Genomic DNA, 15,073 nt, shown 5'->3' with positions numbered 1-15,073 from the left:
CTCGAAATTCCTTCGGATTTCCTCGGAAATTCCTTCGATTTCCTCGAAATTCCTTCGGATTTCCTCGGAAATTCCTTCGATTTCCTCGGAAATTCCTTCGATTTCCTCGAAATTCCTTCGATTTCCTCGAAATTCCTTCGATTTCCTCGGAAATTCCTTCGGATTTCTCGGGAAATTCTTCGATTTCCTCGAAATTCCTTCGGATTTCCTCGGGAAATTCCTTCGATTTCTCGAAATTCCTTCGATTTCCTCGGGAAATTCCTTCGATTTCTCGAAATTCTTCGATTTCCTCAGGAAATTCCTTCGATTTCCTCGAAATTCCTTCGATTTCTCGGAAATTCCTTCGATTTCTCGAAATTCCTTCGGATTTCCTCGGGAAATTCCTTCGATTTCCTCGGAAATTCCTTCGATTTCCTCGGGAAATTCCTTCGATTTCCTCGAAATTCCTTCGATTTCCTCGGAAATTCCTTCGATTTCCTCGAAATTCTTCGGATTTCCTCGGAAATTCCTTCGATTTCCTCGGGAAATTCCTTCGATTTCCTCGAAATTCCTTCGGATTTCCTCGAAATTCCTTCGGATTTCCTCGGGAAATTCCTTCGATTTCCTCGGAAATTCCTTCGATTTCTCGAAATTCCTTCGGATTTCCTCGGAAATTCCTTCGGATTTCCTCGGGAAATTCCTTCGGATTTCCTCGAAATTCCTTCGATTTCGAAATTCCTTCGATTTCCTCGAAATTCTTCGATTTCCTCGGAAATTCCTTTGATTTCCTCGGAAATTTTTGATTTCCTCGGAAATTCCTTTGATTTCCTCGAAATTCCTTCGATTTCTCGGGAAATTCCTTCGATTTCCTCGGAAATTCCTTCGATTTCCTCGAAATTCCTTCGATTTCCTCGAAATTCCTTCGATTTCTCGAAATTCCTTCGGATTTCCTCGGAAATTCCTTCGATTTCCTCAGAAATTCCTTCGATTTCTCGAAATTCCTTTCGATTTCCTCGAAATTCCTTCGATTTCAGGAAATTCCTTCGATTTCCTCAGAAATTCCTTCGGATTTCCTCGGGAAATTCCTTCGATTTCCTCGGAAATTCTTCGGATTTCCTCGGGAAATTCCTTCGATTTCCTCGGGAAATTCTTCGGATTTCCTCGAAATTCCTTCGATTTCCTCGAAATTCCTTCGATTTCTCGGGAAATTCCTTCGGATTTCCTCGAAATTCCTTCGATTTCCTCGAAATTCTTCGATTTCCTCTGAAATTCCTTCGATTTCCTCGAAATTCCTTCGGATTTCCTCGAAATTCCTTCGGATTTCTCGGGAAATTCCTTCGGATTTCCTCGGGAAATTCCTTCCGGATTTCCTCGGAAATTCCTTCGGATTTCCTCGGGAAATTCCTTCAGTTTCCTCGGAAATTCCTTCGGATTTCCTCGGGAAATTCCTTCGGATTTCTCGGGAAATTCCTTCGATTTCCTCGAAATTCCTTCGGATTTCCTCGGGAAATTCTTCGATTTCCTCGGGAAATTCCTTCGATTTCCTCGGGAAATTCCTTCGGATTTCCTCGAAATTCCTTCGATTTCCTCAGAAATTCCTTCGATTTCCTCGAAATTCCTTCGATTTCCTCGAAATTTCTTCGATTTCCTCGGGAAATTCCTTCGATTTCCTCGAAATTCCTTCGATTTCCTCGGAAATTCCTTCGATTTCCTCAGGAAATTCTTCGATTTCCTCGGGAAATTCCTTCGATTTCCTCGGAAATTCCTTCGATTTCGAAATTCCTTCGATTTCCTCGGAAATTCTTCGGATTTCCTCGGAAATTCCTTCGATTTCCTCGAAATTCCTTCGATTTCCTCTGGGAAATTCCTTCGGATTTCCTCGAAATTCCTTCGATTTCCTCGAAATTCCTTCGATTTCCTCGGGAAATTCTTCGGATTTCCTCAGGAAATTCCTTCGATTTCCTCAGGAAATTCCTTCGGATTTCCTCGAAATTCTTCGATTTCCTCGAAATTCCTTCGATTTCCTCGGGAAATTCCTTCGATTTCCTCGAAATTCCTTCGGATTTCCTCGAAATTCCTTCGATTTCCTCGGAAATTCCTTCGGATTTCCTCGAAATTCCTTCGATTTCCTCGAAATTCTTCGATTTCCTCGAAATTTTCGATTTCCTCGAAATTCCTTCGATTTCCTCAGGAAATTCTTCGATTTCCTCGGGAAATTCCTTCGATTTCCTCGAAATTCCTTCGATTTCTCGAAATTCCTTCGGATTTCCTCGGGAAATTCCTTCGATTTCCTCGAAATTCCTTCGATTTCCTCGAAATTCCTTCGATTTCCTCGAAATTCTTCGATTTCTCGAAATTCTTCGATTTCCTCGAAATTCTTCGATTTCCTCGAAATTCTTCGATTTCCTCGAAATTCCTTCGATTTCCTCGAAATTCTTCGATTTCCTCGAAATTCCTTCGGATTTCCTCGGGAAATTCCTTCGATTTCTCGAAATTCCTTCGATTTCCTCGAAATTCCTTCGATTTCCTCGAAATTCCTTCGATTTCCTCGAAATTCCTTCGGATTTCCTCAGGGAAATTCCTTCGATTTCCTCGGAAATTCCTTCGATTTTCTGGGGAAATTCCTCCGATTTCCTCGGAAATTCTTCGATTTCTAGGAAAGGAAATTCCTTCGGATTTCCTAAGGAAATTCCTTCGATTTTCTAAGGGAAATTCTTCGGATTTCTAAGGAAATTCTTTAGATTTCTAAGGGAAATTCCTTAGATTTCTAAGGGAAATTCCTTCGATTTCCTAAGGAAATTCCTTCGATTTCTAAGGAAATTCCTTCGGATTTCCTAAGGAAATTCCTTTGATTTCTAAGGAAATTCCTTCGATTTCTAAGGAAATTCCTTCGATTTTCCAAGGAAATTCCTTCTGATTTCAAGGAAATTCCTTCGATTTCCCAAGGAAATTCCTTCGATTTCCCAAGGAAATTCTTCGTATTTCCCAAGGAAATTCCTTCGATTTCAAGGAAATTCCTTCGATTTCAAGGAAATTCCTTCGATTTCCCAAGGAAATTCCTTCGATTTCCCAAGGAAATTCCTTCGATTTCAAGGAAATTCCTTCGATTTCCCAAGGAAGTTCCTTCGATTTCCCAAGGAAGTTCTTCGATTTCCCAAGGAAATTCCTTCGATTTCAAGGAAATTCCTTCGATTTCCCAAGGAAATTCCTTCGGATTTCCCAAGGAAATTCCTTCGATTTCCCAAGGAAATTCCTTCGATTTCAAGGAAATTCTTCGGATTTCAAGGAAATTCCTTCGATTTCAAGGAAATTCCTTCGATTTCCCAAGGGAAATTCCTTCGGATTTCTAAGGAAATTCCTTCGATTTCCCAAGGAAATTCCTTCGATTTCCTAAGGAAATTCCTTCGATTTCCTAAGGGAAATCCCTTTGAATTTCCTAAGGGAAATTCCTTCGGATTTCCTAAGAGAAATTCCTTCGGATTTCCTAAGGGAAATTCCTTCGGATTTCCTAAGGGAAATTCCTTCGGATTTCCTAAGGGAAATTCCTTCGGATTTCCTAAGGGAAATTCCTTCGGATTTCCTAAGGGTAATTCCTTCGGATTTCCTAAGGGAAATTCCTTCGGGAATTTTTTTCGGATTTCCTCGTGAAATTCCTTCGGATTTCCTTGGGAAATTCCTTCGGATATGTTATATGAATTTTGGACAAATTGTGCAAGTTTAAATCATATTTCAACATGCTTTCAAATAAGTATGTATCCTGTCAAACATCTCAAGCTCAATACTTATTATGCTTCAAATGAGCCTTGAACATTACAAATCGGACATACCAGAGAAATATGAGTGAAACGATATCGAGATATAGAGCATTGAAATGTACAGAGTCGATTGTAGATTAAAAAACTAGCGCATCTGCTTTTTGTTTCTTTTATCTTGATACGATGAATACAAAAGCTGTGTAGTTAAGAAACAGTAACCCTTTCTCAATTATATATTTTTCTTAGTTTATTTTTACTTGAATAGTGACCCCATATGGTGCAAACATTTAATACGGTATACTAAACATTCGACCGAGGCATAACATCAATAAATAAAGCCACGATAAGCTGAGCAAAGTAAGCCCTCAGCATACATGACCGGATAATTGATCATACTCACGATACGATGTGTTGACAACGACGACGCCCCATCGATAGCGAGAGATGTGACGTCACCATGAAGGACACAGATACAAATTTTCCCTTGATTTATTGGGGTGGAAGGAGTAGTAGGGTAATTGTGGTTAAAACAAGCATATAGGTAAAACTTGTAGCTCTATGTCCATGTGACGCTGAAATGATGGAAATGCATCGAACACCGTCGTTTGGACAAATGTGGCGAATGCTCCTTTTCGGTATTATTGAATTAGTGAAGTTTCAATTAAATAGCATTGTTACAAATCAAATCTAGACCAGCTAGTGCTGATTCAAGATATTAGGTCTTTTAGTAAATATAGTTAATTATGCTCCACCTAACACTAACAATAGATTGGGTTTCCACGTGGAATGTAGGAAATTTCCAAGCATATTAGTATTGCACCAGATTCCCCCAACGAGATTGATACATTTAAAGGGCACGATGAGATAGCCTATGGGACGGGGACAACTAATTGTCGTGTCTGGACGGCAGCGTGGCCATGGTTGACGGTGGGTGACGACGCGCCTGTCGTCCTCGCTGCTGGGGGGAAGTGCTTCAGGATCAAAGTGAATGTTCCAATGATGGGACCGTGAAACGTACGGGAGCGAGAGAACCTTTGTGAGCGATATCATCAGTGGAATATCCATCCTATGTAGGTACTTGCGAAGAGGGCTCGCCGTATGGCTGTGTGAAGTGCAAACCGTGTTGTGTTATCTGGTGTTGCAGCGTTAGTGCTCCATCTGGAGCGGATCGATGAAGCGGAAAATTGAGCGAAGTGCCGAAGAAATAAATGATGACCATAAAGGAAGTTGGGCCCGGTGCTGTGAAGTGGCCCGGAAGAGAAGAAAGCTACCGTGCGGCTCCACACGAAAAAACATACTCGGTGATTGCAGCCAGTTTATTGACGCGCTTCCCGACTGAACGTGCTTGCCTTGCGGAAAATTTGTTTAGGAAAATTCAGATTCTAATCTGTTTATTTTTTTTTCTTTCTGGTTTGCAGATGCGTGTATTCAGATTAAAATTGGTACGGAAATGTGACAGGGTGGGCAATGATAGTGATTAAGGTGAAGATCAAAAAGTGTGGTAGTTGCGCATAGTTGCGATTGTTGGAAGAGAAGCTTCTAAAGTTACGGCAGATCGACGGTTGCAAGAAATAGTTGGTATAGGAACTGTCGCCGCAAAATGGGAAACTATTGCAGTTCGGGTCAAACCAAGAAGGATAAGGATAATTCCTCGGAGAAGTCAGAAGAGTAAGTATTATTTCCTTGATATAAAATTGTGTTTTCCTTTTCCTTAAAAATTTGTTTTCCTTATCTTCCATAAAAATTATAATTTCTATAAATACTAGCAAGCTAGAAGTGGCTATCCCATGACAATTCAGAGACACTTATCAACACTGTGAGATTATATTAAAGACACCTATATTTTGTAATTGCTCCCGGAAGCTGAAGCTTTAACAGTTTATCACTTTCATATTTTATAGAAGTCGAATGGAAAGTGAGAGGAGGTCAATATTTGTAATGATATAAATCTCACGACTATCCTTCTGCAGAAGGAAGCTTAATAACTACATATATTCCACTCCACATGAAACAACACTCATTGAATTATTTTGAGAATTCTTTTTCGAATAAGTCCTTGATCTCCTCTGTAAAGTTGTTCGTAAAGAATGTTATCATTATTTCCATCTTTGAAATCGGATTTCTTCAATGTGCAATGTGATGCCTTAATCGTTTATTATACACACGATTTTGTTTTTACACGATTTTTTTGCTCGTATTTTTGATCGTGTGACTTTAATTTACCACCAAAATCTTCGCAACATGTTTCAAAATTCTATATAAATTAAGGAAAAATCACGTGATAATTAATATGCGTTAAACATTTAGTGGAAAATTGAGAAAATGTAAATCGTGTAAAAATGAAATCCAGTGTAAAATGTAATAAGAAAAAATACACGATAGAGCTTTCTTCAGATAGATTCCATTATTCTCATAATTTTGCATTTATTTACAGCAATTAAAGAATATATTAATTTTCCAATAGGAACCATTGGGATGAAATGTTTTGTCAATATTTCTAGAATGCAATGGGCGATAAGGTCAATTTTTAATAGCAAAAAGCTAGACCGTATTCTCCGTCGAATGCAATCTGTTGCAAATCGAATACTGCCAAGTATCAAATTAAATTATAATTTTTAAACACGCACACTTCATTAAAAATCTCATTTTCAATTTATTATGAAAATAATTGAAATTTTCAAAATTAAGGGCAATATCAATTTATCTTTGTCCGACACTGTTTTTAGTGCTGTCAAACATTCAGGTTCGTTTAAAAACTCATATTCAACACATGTGTAACCGTAAATATCAATCCTAAGATTGAATTGTTGTTGCACAGTCGTAAATCGTTTTTGATGCATACCAAAAGTTATTACAGTTGCAACTCAAAAAAACAACTACTGTGGAGTTTGAATTTCTTTTTATAAATTTCGTGCCAGCATGTGTGAGGTATCATTAAGTGAAATCCCGAGTAGCACACTTGCCACTGCGACTCATATGCGACCAAATCCAGTCACATTGGAGTTGCTGCAGCAAAATCGATCTGAACAGTGCTACTGGGGTATCGAATGGTGTCTGTACTTGATTTGGTAATTTATTTGTGAAAACTTAATCTTATCATAACAATAATTTGAGTATACTGGAAGCCATGCTAACGTTAGCATCAATCTACTGGTTTTACCGTCCACGAACTAGCTGGTATTGAATTCTTATCTCCAAACAACGCCAGGCTGAGCAACGGATAAATTGATACCCAAAGAAAACCAAATGATTGGAGGAAAACAACTAGTGAATAGCCACAACTAGTGAATAGCCGACCCGAGGACCAGGTCGGCTTGGGGCATGATTTCGCGTACGCTCCTATAAATTATCGTTCATTGGTGTTTTCCATCAACGGACGAAATGCAAATGAATATTTTATATCACTCCTCTATTTGTTTATTTATCTTATCCAGCTTATAATGGGCGAATACGTACGCACACGGTGGGTTGACGTCAAGATTGTTTTTCCACGTTTGCTACCGACCGATGCGATCGACCGACCGTGGATTGATGGACATAGGCGTGAAAGGGCGTAACATGACTGTCAGGTGCTATATCATGGTTTGCGTTGAACGGTGTTTAGCTGATAAAAAGTCGTATCCACTTGATGTTATCTGACGATTGGGTTATTTTGGCAATTGGATATGGTAGCTGGCAATGAATATTGATTGGCTAGCTCGTGGACAACCAAACGGGGTTTCAACAATTTGTTTGAATATCGTTGATGCACTTATTTATTCAAATTTGATTCATAACAAAACTTAAATTTACATTAGTTTTCATGTGTCTTTGGAAGAATTGTCATAGGTATCGTAAATTTACATGAACTTGAAAAGGAATTAAAATTCAGGCAGTCAGTAGTCAGATCGTTTGGCAGGTTGGCGGTTTGAAAAACTTTATCGATGTCGATGCATTGGAGCTTGTTTTTGTATTCTCATCAATGTTCCACAAATATTAAAACTTTCGACACATAAACGATTTGGTGTTGCTGTTTTATGTTGCAAGTGTTTATGTAGCTGAGAGTGTTTATTGAGCTTAAGTTGATTATACAACAAAACCACAAAACCATCTTGGAAACCACGTGCTTTTTGCTGAAATTTTTCAAGAGTACGAGTATTAGAGTACCATAACACGCATATGGGGTGAAATAATGGCAGATAATTTATTCACTTATGCTGAGCAATCGGCTTAAATTTCTGTACAAACATTATTACGGTAGATTTAGAAATGGGAGTAGAAAAACATATGGTTAATTGGAAATGAAAACACAACGGCCCTCCGACGAGACAGGAGGTTTGCGCAGGCCCAATAAGCCGCCTTTAAAAACAACCATTACGAAGGAAATAGAAGATAATACGACTCGATACAATCGGCAACGACCTAGGCGACGAATAAAGGATCACGATTGGAAGCTTAGAACGTGGAACTGCAAGTCGCTAGGCTTCGCAGGTTGCGACAGGATAATCTACGATGAATTACATTCCCGCAACTTCAACGTCATAGCGCTGCAGGCAATCTGCTGGACAAGACAGATAGTGTGGAAAAGCGGACATAGAGCGGCTACCTTCTATCAAAGCTGTGGCACCACCAACAAGCTGGGAATCGGCTCGGAGTCACGCGTCGGAGTCGTCCGCCGCGGCTAAACATTGGGCGGCTACAAGACGGTAGACTAGCCCAAGACTACGCGCAGCAGCTGGAAGTGGCACTCCCAATGGAAGGCGCAGCATCTCTTGAAGATGGGTGGAAAGATATTCGATCCGCCATTGCACTATGGTCCAGGATACAGATTTGCGCGGAAAGATGCATTTTACGCAAACACTATATTTTTTAGACAAAACTGTTGTTCTACAAAATTGTTGTAAATAGTAAGGCCATCATTATGGTTCTACCAAAAAATAGGGTGGCCCATCATATAAAAAAAGTTAGAAAATATTTTTTTCATTTCTCAGAATATTGACATGATATGTTCTACAAAGTTGTAGCGCAGCTTATTCCAATCAATTTTGCTAAAAAAACATTTTCTGTAGCTCTTAAGTTGGCTGATTTAGAACAATTTTACCTGTTTGGATTAGGGTGCACCACAAAAAAACAGTATTTTTGATCTACTTTTTTTGTTTTAGATTTCTCAAAAATGTCGTCTTCAGGTGACTTTTAGAGCTAAAAAAAATGCAACTTTTGATGTGTAAATATGCTCAATATCTTTTTCCGATCAAAAGTTATAATCGTTTTTCAGTCAAAATTACATTTTTTCATAAGTTGATATCTCCGGTTAGGGCAGACCAAAAAAATATATTCACACGGCATCTGAAAGAGAAATTAATATTCTTTATTATGTCAAAAAATTGGGGATATGTTATTTTTTTATCTCAAGTTTCACCAATTTTACTAAAATCATGTTTTTTCAAATAAATTGATATAACTCGACAACGGAAGAAGATACAGGCGATATTCTTATAGCAAAATACGCGTTTTAAAAAGCCCCCCCTTCAGAAGATGACATCCGTGAAAAATAAAAAAATGAAATGAGCAGATCATAAATATTGTTTTTTGAGGGACACCCTAATCCTGGTAAGTAAAATTACTCTAAACAAGTAAGCTTAAGAGCTACATAAAAAGTTTATACAGCAAAGTTGATTGTAAAAAGCTGCGCTACAACTTTGTAGAACATTGTATGTCAATATTACGCAAAGTAAAAAAAAATAAAAATTTATTTTTTTTTTTAAAATGGCCCGCCTTATTTTTCGGTAACTCTATAATAAGGGCCCGAGTATCCAGAACAACTTTGTAGAACAAATTTTGTTTCTTAAAAGTATGCTTCAGACCGAAAATGCATCTTTTCTCGTAAATCTTGCAATACGATAAAACTTATAAAAAGTGTTAAAGCTGTAGATTTTTTATTTTTCATTTCTCACGAATGTCATCTTCTGAAGACTTTTGGAGCTTTTCAAAATGCGTGTTTTGCTATAAGAATATCGTCTGTATCTTCTTCCGTTGTCGAGTTATACTAATTTATTTGAAAAAACATGATTTTAGTAAAATTGATAAAACTTGAGATAAAAAAATAACATATCCCCAATTTTTTGACATAATAAAGAATATTAATTTCTCTTTCAAATGCCGTGTATATATATTATCTTGGTCTGCCCTAACCGGAGATATCAACTTATGAAAAAAATGTAATTTTGACAGAAAAACGATTTAACTTTTGATCGGAAAAAGATATTGGGCGAATTTACCCATCAAAAGTTGTATTTTTTTGAGCTCTAAAAGTCACCTGAAGACGCCTTTTTCGAGAAATCTAAAACAAAAAAAGTAGATCAAAAATACTGTTTTTTGAGGTACACCCTAATCCAATTAGGTAAACTCAAGAGCTACAGAAAATTTTTTTTTAGCAAAATTGATTGGAATAAGCTACGCTACAAGTTTGTAGAACATAACATGTCAATATTCCGAGAAATAAAAAAAATGTTTTCTAATTTTTTTTATATGATGGGCCACCCTATTTTTTGGAAGAACCATAATGATGGCCTTACTATTTCGAACAATTTTGTAGAACAACAGTTTTTTCTAAAAAATATAGTTTTGGCATAAAATGCATCTTTCCGCGTAAATCTGTATCCTGGACCATAGTGCATTGACAGGACCGCAACCGCTGCACTAGGCATGGTGGCCCCGGATCAAAGAAACGACTGATATGACGGCGAATGTGAGCAGTTAGTTGAGGAGAAGAATGCAGCATGGGCGAGGTTGCTGCATCACTGCACGAGGGCAAATGAGGCACGATACAAAGGGCGCGGAACAGACATGACTCGATTTTTCGGAGGAAAAAGCGTCAGCAGGAAGATCGAGACCGTGAAGAGACGGAGGAACTGTACCGTGCTAATAACGCACGAAAGTTCTATGAGAAGTTAAACCGTTCACGTGAAGGCCACGTGCCACAGCCCGATATGTGTAAGGACGTAAACGGGAACCTTCTTACAAACAAGCGTGGGGTGCTCCAAGGGTGGCGGCAGCACTACAAAGAGCACCTGAATGGTGGTATGGCAGACAACGGTGGCGGTATGGTGACGGACCTAGGAGCACGCGCGCAGGACATGCGACTTCCGGCTCCGAATCTCCAGGAAATCCAGGAGGAGATCGGCCGGCTGAAAAACAACAAAGCCCCTGGAGTTGACCAACTACCAGTAGAGGTACCAAGGTTTGGGAGGATGAGGTTCTGCCGCAGAAGTGGATGGAAGGTGTCGTGTATCCCATCTACAAAAAGGGCGATAAGCTAGTTTGTAGCAACTACGGCGCAATCACATTGCTGAACGCCGCCTACAAGATACTCTCCCAAATTTTATGCCGCCGACTAACACCAATTGCAAGAGAGTTCGTGGGGCAGTACCAGGCGGGATATATGGGTGAACGCTCTACCACAGACCAGTTGTTCACCGTACGTCAGGTATTGCAGAAATGCCGCGAATGCAACGTGCCCACACATCATCTATTTATCGACTTCAAAGCCGCATATGGTACAATCGATCGGAGCCAGCTATGGCAGCTAATGCACGGAAACGGATTTCCGGATAAACTTATAAGGTTAATCAAGGCGACGATGGATCGGGTGATGTGCGTAGTTCGAGTTTCAGGGGCATTTTCGAGTCCCTTCGAAACGCGCAGAGGGTTACGGCAAGGTGATGGTCTTTCGTGGCTGCTATTCAACATCGCTTTGAAAGGGGTAATACGAAGGGCAGGGATCGACACGAGTGGTACGATTTTCACAAAGTCCGTCCAGTTATTTGGTTTCGGCGACGAAGTTATGGCACGTAACTTTGAGAGGATGGAAGAAGCCTACATCAGACTGAAAAGCGAAGCTAAACGGATTGGACTAGTCATCAATACGTCGAAGACGAAGTACATGATAGGCTCAAGAGAGGTCAATGTAAGCCACCCACCACGAGTTTGTATTGGTGGTGACGAAATCGAGGTGGTTGAAGAATTCGTGTACTTGGGCTGACTGGTGACCTCCGATAACGATACCAGCAGATAAATTCGGAGACGCATCATGGCAAGAAATCGTACGTTCTTTGAACTCCGCAAAACGCTCCGATCGAATAGAATTCGTCGCCGTATCAAACTGACTATCTACAAAACCCTTATTAGACCGGGTAGTCCTCTACGGACACGAGACCTGGGCGATGCTCGTGGAGGACCAACGCGCACTGGGAGTTTTTGAAAGGAAAGTGTTGCGTACCATCTATAGTCAGTGCGTGATCTCTCTTGTTTCGGACAGCAGAACGATCGCGCGGTCGGCCGAATTATTGTGTTCTGCATTGCGCGGCCGGTAATAAAAATAATCAGTTCAGTGCGTGATCTCTCTTGTTTCGGACAGCAGAACGATCGCGCGGTCGGCCGAATTATTGTGTTCTGCATTGCGCGGCCGGTAATAAAAATAATCAGTTCAGTGCGTGATCTCTCATGTTTCGGACAGCAGAACGATCGCGCGGTCGGCCGAATTATTGTGTTCTGCATTGCGCGGCCGGTAATAAAAATAATCAGTTCAGTGCGTGATCTCTCATGTTTCGGACAGCAGAACGATCGCGCGGTCGGCCGAATTATTGTGTTCTGCATTGCGCGGCCGGTAATAAAAATAATCAGTTCAGTGCGTGATCTCTCTTGTTTCGGACAGCAGAACGATCGCGCGGTCGGCCGAATTATTGTGTTCTGCATTGCGCGGCCGGTAATAAAAATAATCAGTTCAGTGCGTGATCTCTCATGTTTCGGACAGCAGAACGATCGCGCGGTCGGCCGAATTATTGTGTTCTGCATTGCGCGGCCGGTAATAAAATTAATCAGTTCAGTGCGTGGTCTCTCTTGTTTCGAAGCGGGCTTGGTAGTCATATGGCTACTGCTTCTGCCTCATAAGCAGGAGGTCGTGAATTTCAATCCCAGGTCCGTTCCATTCTCCTACTTTGTATCTTTCTCTTTATTTCTCATGTTCTAGCAATCGCTAGAACTGGAAACGGACTTCCATACCGTTTCCATTACTATTCCTATACCTTCAATTTGAGTATTCTAACAGTAATCTGCTAGAATTGGAAATGAACTTATAGAGCTCGTTTCCTACATCCAATTAGAAATTCTATCAGTTACCTTCTCCTATCTATCACATTGGCAGCTCGTTAACCAAGACGGACTTCTGCCTCTCCAACCTAACCCAGAAATTCCAACAAATTCCGCATGAACTCGTGGCAAGTGCAGAGGTATATTCGGCTTGCAGTGGGCGAGTGATTGCATCATCATTTCCTCCCCCTTCCCTACATTGACTTGCATTCTGACGTGGCAGGCGCCAGTATGACCTAACAAATTAGATCACCAGTACTTGTACATTGAAGATGTGTGCTAGTCCCAAGCAAACATCTGTTGGTTCCCTGTGCAAGAACAGCTGATCTGGTCATAATGGAGTAGCAACTACGAGCAGTCAATCAAGCTCAAGCTCAAGGAAAGTGTTGCGTACCATCTATGGTGGGCAGATGGCGGATGGTACGCGAATAAACCACGAGTTGCATCAGCTGTTGTGAGAACCATCCCTTGTTCACAACGCGAAAATCGGAAGACTTCGGTGGGCCGGGCACGTAGCCAGAACATCGAACTGTAATCCAGTGATAATGGTTCTCGACATTGATCCGACGGGAACAAGAAGGCAAGGAAAGGTGGATCGATCAGGTAAAAGACGATTTGCGGACCCTCCGCCGACCTAATGATGAAAGACCATGTCTTCTAAGTATGCGATAACAATTTTACTGAACTAGCGTTTTATTAGTCTCAGGTGCCACGTGGTACCTTATAGGAATTCGGAGGAAAATATTTTCAAGTTGAAATTCGAATAATTCCAAACACATTCCCTGTGAAAATTTGCTGGCATTTTACTATAAAAATAGAAATTTAAATTTGAGAACAGATTTTCTTACGAACAGATCGTAATTTTCGAGTTTCGTCTGCCTTAACGCAATTAACGCGTTTTTTAAAGTACAAAGGATACGCGAAAACCGCGAGAAATAGATTTTCGTTGAGTTTGATTTACGCGGTAGAGTGATAGACATGTAATGACGCAATCACACCATTATTGGAAATCAGTTGATTTTTTGCTTATTTTAAAAGTCGAAGGAAAAATCTTTAGTAAGTATATGGGAATTTTTCAACTAAAAGAAATATACCACATCAGCTGGACCATGCTCCCCCCTTTAGACCGGAAATCTAGTTACGCCTATGAATCTCAAGTGTTATTTTTTTTATTTTCCCCAAAAATTTCTTCGAATTTTTCTCCTTTCTTGGAAAATGTTCTAGAAGCTCATTTGAAAACATGAAAAATACACTAATTTGCTTATATATGTTAGTCAACCATTATTCTATAGAACTTTATTAAACTATTACTAATGTACCTTTACTTTTGTTCTGCACTAACTTTCAGATCGCCCTCATATCAGCTGGCCGAAAAGGGTAAACCCAAATCCAACGATGCAAAAGAAGCTCCTCTGGCAGCACCGGAAGTTACCTCCGACGGTTCCGGCACAGGGCCCGTTTCGAACAACTCAACTGCCAGCGCTGCGATTGGATCCGCTCCAGTAGCGGCTGGTGGCCCAACCGAAGCAAGCAGGGCGCAATTGAAGTCACTGCAGAATGTTCAATCGGTGACACTCTCTGGTAAGTTGATAATATTACACTATGTTTTAAAATGTTCGAAAATGATATTAAATTTGCGAAACATAATCCACGTGTCTTGGTGGGACTCAGAACCCAGTAGGAGTTTCATCAGCAAGGGTATTCTTTTTCGCAAATTTAATATGAATTATGTACTCGAGACATGTGCTGCATATGCACAGCAGAGCGATTCAAGCAACAGCATCAAAATTTAAGAAAATTTTTAATTCATGATTTTCTATTGAGTTGAAACTTTGCACAGTTTTTCAATTTCATCTAAATCGTCATTTTCGATATCAAATCTTCATATTGAGTCACGACTAACTTTTCAAAAGGGTGTATGTGAAAATGGTTCAAAAATATTTAAAAAGCTGCACAGCAAAAACGGAATGTTCGATTGTTATGATTTTTTCAGCAAAGTTAGACAACTAAATGGTGATTCTTAAGAAAATGTGCACAGTAAAAAAAAAATTTTTGTGCCTTTAAAAATATCATTTTTGTCACAAAAACTCAAATATCTCAAAACCCTATCTTTTTTCGAACGTAATTTTTTAGGAAAACGGTCCATTATATTAGCTATCTACCATACAAATTTGGTGATGGTAAACTAATAAACAAAAAGTTATGACATTTCA

General features: G+C 39.8%; 1 protein-coding gene across 6 annotated transcripts in view; it reads left to right on the top strand.

Annotated features, from left to right (window-relative positions):
- The window catches only part of LOC134212179 (uncharacterized), a 119,204-nt gene that overhangs the window by 84,169 nt on the left and 19,962 nt on the right, over positions 1-15,073 (top strand). For all 6 annotated transcript variants that reach the window (XM_062689804.1, XM_062689801.1, XM_062689800.1 and 3 more), the window contains exons 2-3: positions 5,153-5,402; positions 14,209-14,441. In XM_062689804.1, the coding sequence (XP_062545788.1) occupies positions 5,335-5,402; positions 14,209-14,441 (301 nt within the window). In that variant the 5' untranslated portion in view covers positions 5,153-5,334. The remainder of the gene's footprint in view (positions 1-5,152; positions 5,403-14,208; positions 14,442-15,073) is intronic.

This window comes from Armigeres subalbatus, chromosome 2 (assembly GCF_024139115.2).
Source record: "Armigeres subalbatus isolate Guangzhou_Male chromosome 2, GZ_Asu_2, whole genome shotgun sequence".
NCBI classification, from domain to species: Eukaryota; Metazoa; Arthropoda; class Insecta; order Diptera; family Culicidae; genus Armigeres; species Armigeres subalbatus.
This window is presented reverse-complemented; position numbering and strand designations above follow the sequence as displayed.